At 37.9% G+C, this 10,959-nt stretch overlaps 1 protein-coding gene across 1 annotated transcript; it reads right to left on the bottom strand.

Moving 5' to 3' along the window:
• Positions 1-68: 68 nt before the first annotated feature.
• On the bottom strand, positions 69-10,846 carry ei24 (EI24 autophagy associated transmembrane protein). The gene is made up of 11 exons (XM_086057811.1): positions 10,713-10,846; positions 9,786-9,922; positions 8,698-8,843; positions 8,385-8,445; positions 8,175-8,241; positions 7,958-8,082; positions 3,675-3,794; positions 2,965-3,076; positions 2,779-2,890; positions 1,389-1,463; positions 69-1,298 (listed from the first exon to the last, which is right to left on the bottom strand). Exons 2-11 carry the CDS (start codon positions 9,825-9,827, stop codon positions 1,136-1,138), a joined length of 1,023 nt encoding a protein of 340 aa, XP_085913937.1. The 5' UTR covers positions 9,828-9,922; positions 10,713-10,846; the 3' UTR covers positions 69-1,135.
• Between the last annotated feature and the right edge of the window lie 113 nt (positions 10,847-10,959).

Raw genomic sequence — 10,959 nt, 5'->3', positions numbered from 1 at the left:
AGCCGTATTCACAGCCTGTTTTGCGTAATTCTACAAGGCAAGAAGGCACTTGGAATTTGAATACACCATCACTTGGAAATACTGATTCATTTTATTGAAATGAGATGCATTTCCATTATAAAACCTCACTCACAAACATCAGTCTGCACAAACACTGCCCTTATGTATGTGTAGTCAAAATTAAGGCCCCTCAACAAAATAAGCTATTGAATACAAGGTGCTGGAGGGGTTCATTATACTCACTGTATGTTGGTAGGACACTCAGTATGTAATTTACACATAACAAATAAAATAGTAAAGGGAAAATAAACGAGGCAGATCTGTAGAAAGCTTGAGTATGCAGGTCAAGGTTTAAATTGTTCTCAATATTATGTTTTCACCTTGTAGCAGTGCAACATGAAATAAATAACACACAATGTGCTTGCAGCTTGCCAGCGTCACCCTAATTTATCACTGAATACATTTATGATGACAAACAGTTTTTGGTCATCTTGTAATTTGCAATGTACATCTTCTCCTAAGGGTGTGGACCATTTTAATTTGGGGGAAACCAGCAAACCACAAGTGACATTGCTTTTGGTTTGTATTAGGTCCCAAATTATTTCCAACTCCCTCACATGTCAGTTAAAGTAAAAAAAATAAAAAATAAAAAATAATAAAAGTCCCTTGACTAACATCAAGCTTCCCGAAACTACCGGGACACCATAACCTGGTAGTCACACTACATGTGAAACTTGCACCATCAAACAAAGACATAGTGCAACTTGTTAAAAAAAAATTGCTTAAAAGCAAACTGCGTCCTTCAAACTCCATATGATTTATTGTGCTGTTATTTCTTAATGGTTAGTCACTCAAATGGCACATTATACAAAATGAGAGTGAAAAACCCCCCCACAAGAAAACAATTGAGTGAACTATGTGTTTTGAGTGAGGCACAGGGCATTTATATGTCACACTGACATCGTGGACAAATTAATCTTAATAAAAGGGCCAGCGATTAGATTAAAAACATATAAACCCAGTGCTGCAAAAAAACATTAAGGAAATCCTTCGAGAAAATCTTTTTTCACATTAAGCAAGGTTCCTTCATGCATCATCATCATCATCATCATCATCATCATCATCATCATCATCATCACTGAGTGGGCAGAAGTCTTTGTCGGACAGGGGAGGCGTGAGGGGATGTGAGCCTCTCTGAGGATGTTGATGATGTCATCGAGGACTGCAGGTGGACTGTCTTGTGGAAAAGCTTGTTGCTGATCAACACCACCAGCGAGAAGAGACGCAGCTGAAAATGGCTACAAATAAAGAAACACAAAATATGATTCAGCGAGGGGAACAACATAAAATTAAATGACTAATAAGTGCCGCTTAATTTGACCACTTACTACAGCTTTGTTGGTGTCTTAGCCTCATTAGCGCTGATGATGAAGAGAGGGAAGAGGATGGAGAACAAGCAGCCACTAGACAGAAAAAATATACAAAAGGCTCTCTTTTTTAAATATGAATGCATTCCTTTATGATTCTTTTTTAAAATGTATTAGTATCCAGAGGGCAATTCTTTGTTCTAAGTTTGCAAACTATATTTATTAAAATGGAAGTCAACCTTAAATATTTATTGACAATAATATGTTATATGTGACCTCACTATTTTAACTATGACATTCTGATTAATATAATATTTGTGGAATATGAGTTAAGCAGCAAAATCCAGCCATTTTTATCTATCTCATGGGACGGCCATTTTGCCACTTGCTGTTGACTGAAGATTACATCAATGTTGTTCAGGGCTTAGGCAACGACCAATCACAGTTTACACCTGTTGTTTTTTAAGATGAACCAATCACAGCTCAGCTTCAGAAAACAGCTGAGCTGAACTAATTACAGGTCAGCTTAAGAAAACAGGTGAGCTGTGATTGGTCATTGAGCCCTGCGCAACTGTGATGTCATCTTCAATCGACAGCAAGTGGCAAAATGGCCGCCGTCTGAGATGGATAAAAACAGTTGGATTTTGCTGCTTAACTCATATTCCACTAACAGAATATCAACCAAAATACCATATTTAGACTAGTGGGGCTGCATAGAACACATTATTGTAAAAAAATAAAAAATTGGTTATGTATTAGTACCCAGAGGGCAATTCTTTGTGCTGAGTTTGTAAATTATATTTATTCAAGTGAAAGTCAACCTTTAACATTTCTTGACAATAATATGTTACATGTGATCTCACTAGTCTAAATATGACATTCTGATTAATATTACATTTGTGGAATATGAGCTATGAAGCAAAATCCAGCCATTTTTATCCATCTCAGAGGGCAGCCTGAGAGACCTGAGCAACATTGATGTCATCTTTAGTCAACAGCAAATGGCTAAGATGGATAAAAATGGCTAGATTTTGCTGCTGAACTCAAATTCCACTAGCACAATATCAACCAAAATCCCATATTTAGACTAGTGGGGCTGAATATTATTGTAAAAAAATAAAATAAATATATATATTTTTTAATCGTTGGGGTCGACTTCCACATAGGCTTGGTAAATCCATCCATTATTTTCTTAACCGCCAATCCTCACAAGGGTCGCGGGGGGCACTGGAGCCTATCCGAGCTGGCTTCGGGCAGTAGGCGGGGTACACCCTGAACTGGTTGCCAGCCAATCGCAGGCTTAGTGAATGAAATGCAAAATACAAGCTATGATGGATTTTTCCGGTTATTTAAAACCCAGGTAAGAAAACAACTTATGAGTCAAACATCCATAGTGGAATTGAGGTCTTACCTGATGATATACGATGAAGGCAAGGCTGTCAACAAAGCCATGGGCAAACCAAAGCCAAAATAATAGGGCCAGTTCCTCTCAATATTAGACAGCCGTTGATGCATCTCGATGCCTTAAATGTGAATTTGTTTTAGTTTGACATTCCATACACGTAAGATTTATATCTAAAGTACTGGGATATCTCACCGTGGTTGAACCAGCGATACTCAAAACAGTACAGGGAGTAGAGCAGAGACATGTGCAGCAGGCTGACCATCTGTCCAATGGCATCGATGGGAAATAGGCTCACAATCATACCCTGGAGGACGCACATATACAGTCACACACAATCTTTACTGTATGTGTGTTTAAAACCCACTTTAAGTTTATCATACCATTTTGGAAAGCAGAAAGACAACCTTAACTCATTTGCTCCTAAAAACGTATTGATAAGTTTTTTTTAATATTTTTTTTTTATGCTAGAGCATACAGAAGGCTTTTGATGCAGCCTCTGAACTGAACAGAACGATTGAAGCAATGGTAGTTATTACAAAAACGGCCTGCAGGTGACAGCAGAGTATAAGAGATCAACCAGGGCAATTTTGCTAAAAGTTGTTTTCCCAGTGTTTTAAATAGATTTGTGAATAATGATGAAACTTAGCTATATTCTAATGCAAACTGCTGCAAAACGGAAGCAGAGAGAAATGTACTTTTTTTTCCTGGTGAAAGAAGAAACTCTAATCTTTCTCTTGGTAGATTCCATGTTTTCACAGCAATAGAACAGAATATTCTGTGGACCTTGCAGAATCTGCCAAAATCCAGTAAAATAATTGGGAGCAAAGGTGGTTGCTTCAGTGAAAATGTCTAGGAGTGAATGAGTTAATCAGAGAAACAAAAGACAAACCAAATATTCAAACCTGGATGAGGAAGAGTGCCTGGAGGAGAAGGTTGAAGAGCATGTCTGCGATGATCTTGCTCACGCTGGGGAATGACTGCGCTTTACAGCCGGAAACTTCGAATGCTAAGTCTGCTATATCCTGCAATGAGTACATTGTGATCATTTACATGAGATAGATGCATTAACACTGCCTTATGCTATATGAAAATCTATCTATGCCCACGTCAATATCTGAAAATCAAAAAAATTATCGCACTAATAATTTGTATTTTATGGGCATTAAATGAATAAACGAATGACGTTGTCGTCGTCCTCTCCACTCATTACAGCTTGCGCTAATTGAGGAAAATGCTTTTGCACCTCCTCGGTCCAACCTCGCTTTCTGATCATTTAATCTTTCTCGCAACTGTTATTATACTGCCATGTTCTTGGCACAAATTCATTGCTGCCATGTGAGGTAAATCAGGCGCAAATTTTCTCCCAGCTGTCAAATTTTGTGGGCGTGTTTGCGCAGGTATATAATTAGCGCAATATCTTTCGTGAATAGGATGTTAACAGTGAGCAAGCTGCAGGTGCATGTGTGGAGCAATTTTTGCCGCTGTCAGCGGACGCAGCGGATTCTTAGTGGATTTGGCCCAGCCCTTTTTTTTTTTTTTGCAGACAACACGCAGTATTGCAATGGTTGCTGTTGATGTTTATTTCTTCTGTTAGGTCACCATCTGGTGGCCGAATGGCGGATGTTATTTGTCTGCTTAAAGCTCCCATATTATTCAACTTTTCCACATGCTAAAATAGTTCTCAAATTTGTAAAAGACATGTCTGTGACATGCATTCGTCAAAACTGACTTTGAATCTACTATTTTTGTTGTCCCTAAATCAGCCTAAAAATGCTCTGTTCAAAACAGCCTGTTTTAGGTGCATGTCCCTTTTATGTAAATAGCTGCACCAGGCCACGCCTAGGCCAAACCATTCTCCCTCGAAGGTGCTGTGATTTCGGCTCCGGTAGCCAATGTGGTGAATGGAATAGACTCGGCCATGGCCGAGCAGAAACAGTGTGGTACAACCGTACCAATTTGAGCCAGACGGACATGTCTTTTACACATTTGAGAACTATTTTAATACTGTATGTGGAAAAGTGGCATAACGTAAGAAAAAGTAGCATAACGTTACTACAGACCCAATATGGTAGCGTTAGTTTGCGGTAGGGCTGGGCGATAAATCGATTTCTTGAATTAATTCGAGTGTTTTGTTGTGGACGATTAAAAAAATTATAACATCGATGTTTTTCTTTCCCTTTCGTTGCGCCGCGCCCACGGGCTTCCGTAGCTTTAGCTTTGCCAGTCGTGTCCTCTCACACTCCATACGGGAGGAACTCAACAACAGCAAACAAACTCCTGCTAAAAAAAAAGTTGACTATGTTACCGTGAAGGAGTCATTAACACAAGGAAGCATGTATGACAAGAAAGGTGCACAATAAGAGCAGTCACCAAAGCGGACAAGTTGCACCTCGCTAATGATATGGCACCCATGTATACAGTGAGGAAGTCTCGATTTCACCACTTGCTGAAAACGGAAGAACTCAGGTATGTGCTACTGCTACCTTGCCACAAGTATATTGCTGAAGTTGCCCCACGCCATTTGTTTAGGCAGTGGATATTTTATCCTGATCGCTTACAGATATTTACAAGCTTATGTGAATAGCACAAATGTGCACGTTTATGTCGCTGCGTGGTCGCAACCTGTACGCTATCGCGTCAAGACGGACTCGCTTTGCAAGCACTTGCCGGTATGAAAGACAAGCTTACTTTCACTTGCCGTGCCCGTGACGCCTATCAGCATCTGCGACATAAAATCCTTATGAAATGTAGTATAGTGGGCTGGTAATGCTGATAACAGCCTATTTTCAGTGACAAAACAAATTGAAAAGTGAAAGGAGATCTATAGAAAGGGGTGAACTTGGTGAAGCAGACTAATCACGGTAAAATAGCCGATTTAGGGCAGGCCAAGACTTTCTTACTCCGGGGGATGGCCAATCAAATAACGCTAAAAGGAGATTTGCCAGTTATGGCAAAACAGCCACCTCAATTTACATAACAGTACTTGTACTTGTAAAATCAGCAGACAGTTGGAGGGGATGACAAGCTCAGACCTCGGTTCCTACATTAAAGCCAAAATGTGATGTTTATTTGTGTCATATTGAGGGAAACAAGTAGCACTGCTTAGCTTTTAAAACAAAAGTTGGCAAAAAAAAAGAAAGTTTTACTTTTCTAATATCAACACACAGATTTACATTTCCTGAAGTATTTGATTCAAGGTAGAAGTTTTGCACATTGACTCCAAAGAAGAAATATGGTTAATTTTGTTAACTGATAAAATAAAAGCAAAACTTTTTTTACGTTCTTGGTTAATGTAAAATAATAATAATAATAATAACAATAATAATAATAATATAAACTCGGGGGGAAAATCCTGTCAATTTTTTTTTTTTAGGCAAAATCGGCCAGCCCTAGTTTGCGTGATTATTTTGCCGTAACCAGCAACTCTCCAGCGAGCGTTATTTTGCTGTGAATGTCTCTGATTTGCTGTGAATGCTTGTAGACATTTACAGGCGGTTATGTATAAAACAAATGTGCACATTTAGGCCACTGCGTGGTTGCAACATGCAAGCTGTCTCGTTGTGACCACTTAGCGGCCAGTTACCATCACAAAGTCATGTCAACTAGGTGGCAAGTTGCCAGTCACGGCAAAATAACCACTGCAGATTGTATCGTGGCAAAAACAATACCGAATAATAATAAAAGGGGGAGATTTTTGCGATTTCCGCCCCCCGTATCTCCGGAACACCAAGTCCTTCCAATTATTAGTCTCTCCATGTCTGATATGTTTCGATGAAGTACCAAGTTTGTAGTATTCATCTTAATAAAGTCCCTCACTTGCAGATATTGATATAAATCCCTTCTTGGAATGTTATATTTACCAGTTAATTAATCGAAAGACATCATAATAGATCCCTCAAAAAAATCCTGAAATTTAGATAGCCCCTGTTGTGCCCAGTTTTTAAATGTGATTTAGTGATGTCAAACAGTTTAGAAGTTTAATCTGCCCGTTTGAAGCACACAATTCAGATAGGAGGAGAAAGCTAAAGAAGTCGCGGACTGACTTTTTTCATACCTGATTTTTATTAATATATTTTGGTATATTAGAATATATATATATATTGTATTATATGTTATATTATTTGTATTCATTACTATATTGTTATTTTATTATTTATTTAATTAAAAAATATTTTTAGATTAAATATTCTTTAAATGAATAACAAATAAGGTAAAAAAATATATTTTAAAATATTTTAAAAATGCCAATATTAGATTATATATATTGTATTATACATTATATTATTTGTATTCATTACTATATTATGTTATTTTATAAATTATTTAATTAAAAAAATATTTTCAGATAAAATATTCTTTAAATGAATAACAAATTAGATAAAAAAATTATTATTATTATTTATTTATTTTAAATGCCAAAGTCCAAATTTGTAAGTTGTCAGAAAAAGAGACGAAAGGTAGATGAAAAGTTTATAAAAATATTTAAAAATGTACAAAAAGTGACCACAAAATGTCCAAAAAGATCCAACAAGAGCAGGAGATGACCATATGATGTACAGTAATTTCTGGACTATAAGGCACACCTGACTATAAGCCGCGCTAGCTAAATTTGGGGAATACTACACATATAAGCCGCAACCGACTGTAAGCCGCAGGTGTTTTTAATGTTACCGCACCGAGTTCCCGCTACTTTCTTTTCCATAATAAAGGTGCAAATTGCCTCGCTCTCGTTCTGTCTCTCCTACTTGGTTTGTTTTGCTCTGCCTGACGCTCTTGCGCTTTTTTTAATAGTGCGCCCCCTTGTTATCTGATGGATAAGCCGCACCTTTGTATTAGCCGCAGGGTTGAATGCAAGTGAAAAAAGTAGTGGCTTATAGTCCACAAATTACTGTACACAAAATTGCCCTAAAAAAAAGGCAATTAATTTTTTAAAAGGCAGAAAAGAAAACAATCAAAAAGTAACTATAAAATGTCCAAAAACAAAAGAAGAAAGGCAGAAAATTGGTGGTGATATTTAAGAGGTGCGGAAAGAGGAAGAGGAACATCGATTTTAATAAGAGTCGTTGTATATACATCAATGGGAATGTGTGGCAGCCTTGTGTTGTTTTTTTCTTATGCAGATAAAATAATTTTCTGGGGTTAGAAGACGTGGTAATAACGAAAAATAATAATATCAGAGACCAACCTGAAACCAGATAGCGTTGACAATCTTGCTCAGGACAAACAGTGGGAGGACCCAGAGAGCACTGAAGACAGATGTCAGGATGAACTCTAGCCATGACCAAACAGTGCCATGAAGCGAAGGGTCACCTGGAGCAAGGAAAAAATGTGGTCTGACAGGTATCTTTCACAACTGGATAATCCATCATTAAGTCCCTTAAAGCTTCATATACACTACATACCGATAATTTTTGCAGAGAGTGTCTGTAGTAGTGGGATAAACACCCGGTAGAAGAGAAAAAGACTGAGCTACAGAAAAAAGCACAAAAACAAGATTCAAGTCTTACCAGAACATTTTGAGTGAGGAACGTTTCTTCAATTCTCAAAGTTGTCATGCTTAAAGAAGATCATCACAGACATGCTTGATTTTAAAAGTAGGTTGAAATTCGTACCCAAAAGACTCCTCCATTCCAGGCACAGCACTGAAAAATCCTGCTGGCTACTTTGGGGTCACTACAACGGCAAAAAATAAACATCCCTGTTTAAATGGCAGTGTCTTGTGATTTAAAAAAAAAAACAATCAGACCAAGATATAACATTTGAAAAAAAATTCTGACATTATTGTTATCTATACACAACTCAATTGAGAGAAAAACATTCATCTTCTTGAGAGTGAAACTAAAAACTCCGCTAGCTCACCCTCTTATAACTAATTGTACTGGTCTGAATTGCCATCGTTAGAATCAACACCACTGTTTGACATACTTGTCTGGTTTACGCTCCTCACTTTGAGCTCGTCTCTGTGCCAAAGCCCCGCTGGCCCTTCTCCGCCGCTGCTCCTCTCTTTTCTGCTGGATGCGGGCATCCAGCTTGGAGATGGTTCCAATCCCCAGTATGGAATCCTTGATCCCCTGCAAGGTCCCAAATGAAAAAGAGAATATAAGTTCTTCACGCTACATTCTATTTAAAAAAAAAGAAAAAAAAGGGGTATATCATTGATGACATTTCAGGACCTGATGTTTACACCCAAAAACTTGTTCTAGCTAATTGACAAATCATTCTTTAAAAGAAAATGAATATGCAAAGTTGGTATATTTGTTTCATGCTCTTAATACGAAGGGTTCATATACTGTACGCATGATCTGTGAGACACCGTTTTTGTTATTACACGATAAATCAGTAGGGCCCAACCGATTAATTGGCCGCTGATTATAATCGGCCTATTATTGCCCTTCAAACATCTGCCAATTGGGCCAAATAGCTGATTATTTTCCCCTTAAAACGTTATAATTAATAATAGAAATTCAGATGGTTTTTTTTTTATGTAATTCATCCAAAAATTTACAAATTAAACGAGCAGCTCTAAAATTGTAAAATGTGCAGCTAATCCATGTAATTAGCAACATAAATCACTGATCGGAACTGCCCTATTCATTCGATAAGCATGACTTTCAGTGATTTTGAGAACAAACACACCAGTAACTTTACAAATCGTGGTTGATAACAAAATGCAGGTGGAGGGCAGGTGTAATGATTCACGACATAATACCTGCCCAATTCTATAAATTCTATTCTATAAGGACCTGCAAACTTTCCTACAACATAATCATTTTAATTTCTTGTTTTATGATTATTATCAAACTTTTTTGGGGGGGCATATTTGAATGATGGTGGTTATGTTGGTGATGTAAAAAGTAATTTAGGGGCTTTTGCCTTTGGAAATACCAATATAATGCAATACAAAACTTTATTCCATAAGAAATTAGCTAAGTGAATTAGTAAAATCGCTTTCAGTGTCTGTAAACTAACACTCTCCTGCCACGTGCTGTGGGTTCATGTGTGGTGCTGCTGACCGTTGCAACATTGCGGAGGAAGACCCTGACACTGTCTGTCATCTCTGTACCAGCTGCAGATCCATCAACTGCAGAAGCAAGAGGGGCGGTTGACCTGGTGGTCAGCTCTCATGGCAGGAAGATGATCACCCAGTAACCTGTCAAAAATCACACAAAGTACAACGGATCAAGGACGTGATCTGCGGCAGATATACAGAACAACTGAAAGTGGAGGGAGGGGGGTATGGGGGGGGGGGGGCAAACAGGCTGACAGACTTTTTGTATTTTATTTTGTCATACATATTTTCTATATTATCACATTTAAACATTATAATTACTCAAAGAGTAAGATGTAGTTTTAATAACGGGGAACTTGTAAAATGTTTAGTATACTAAAAAATGGCATTTTTGCTGAGTAGCAAGATATTTTCAATGTTTACCTGGCTTCTCTTTTAAAGAACATGAAAGAGAACGAAGAAAAGCCGCTTTCAAACGTGTATACAGCACAAATCAAAGAGTACTACCTCACTTAAATACGATCGTAATAATCGAATTTGCGTTGTTACATTTCGGTGGGATACACAGAGTTGTCGAATTAAATATGAATGGATTTGTAACGGATAGAAAATTAGGCGTTTATTTTCTTTCCGACGAGAAACTATTGTTTACAGTCGGCGTTAACATGCTGTCTCGGGGTTAGCCAATTTAGCAGTTTTTTTTCGCATGCCAAAAAGAGCCACGATAGTATTGTGCGACGACGTTTGTCTTTATGTTGGCATGAATTTGATGTCTGTTGTCCAAATTTATCGTCACCAAGCTAGCTTGTTTGTTTATGCTGCTAGCTAACTAATAATGTTCAACATCTTGTGTAACCCTTGTGTTAAATGGCAAAAAAGAAACTTTCATCACGCCAGGAAAGAGCTCAGTCGTTGGTAGTATGCACCTTACCTTATGCGTCAGGTAATTTGATAAATTAACGTTTACAGTTTCTCTTCCTCCTGTATATGGCAGCAACAACAAGAACACTGGAATAGACTATCAGGGCCGAGGGAAAACACATTGCGCAAGCTCCAACACTGAAGCATCGTGGGAAATGTAGTTCTTATCACTGATACAACCCAGTAATGGGTGTCATTCAACGTCCAACTTTTTTTAATGGCAAAATGACCGACAGCGCGAGCCGATTTGGTGGTTT

Source organism: Leptonotus elevatus, chromosome 16 (assembly GCF_054856555.1).
Source record: "Leptonotus elevatus isolate MCC_2025b chromosome 16, RoL_Lele_1.0, whole genome shotgun sequence".
In the NCBI taxonomy this organism is placed as follows: domain Eukaryota; kingdom Metazoa; phylum Chordata; class Actinopteri; order Syngnathiformes; family Syngnathidae; genus Leptonotus; species Leptonotus elevatus.
Note: the sequence above shows the minus strand (reverse complement) of the source record. Positions and strands in the feature narration are given on the sequence as shown.

Excerpts from the sequence above, each read along its gene's own strand:
- ei24 (XM_086057811.1), bottom strand. The coding sequence starts at position 9,827 with ATGACAGACAGTGTCAGGGTCTTCCTCCGCAATGTTGCAACG. Across the intron at positions 8,446-8,697 it reads GAGGAGCGTAAACCAGACAA|TGACCCCAAAGTAGCCAGCA; the intron begins GTATGTCAAACA and ends TTGCCGTTGTAG. Across the intron at positions 3,077-3,674 it reads AGGCACTCTTCCTCATCCAG|GGTATGATTGTGAGCCTATT; the intron begins GTTTGAATATTT and ends TGCGTCCTCCAG.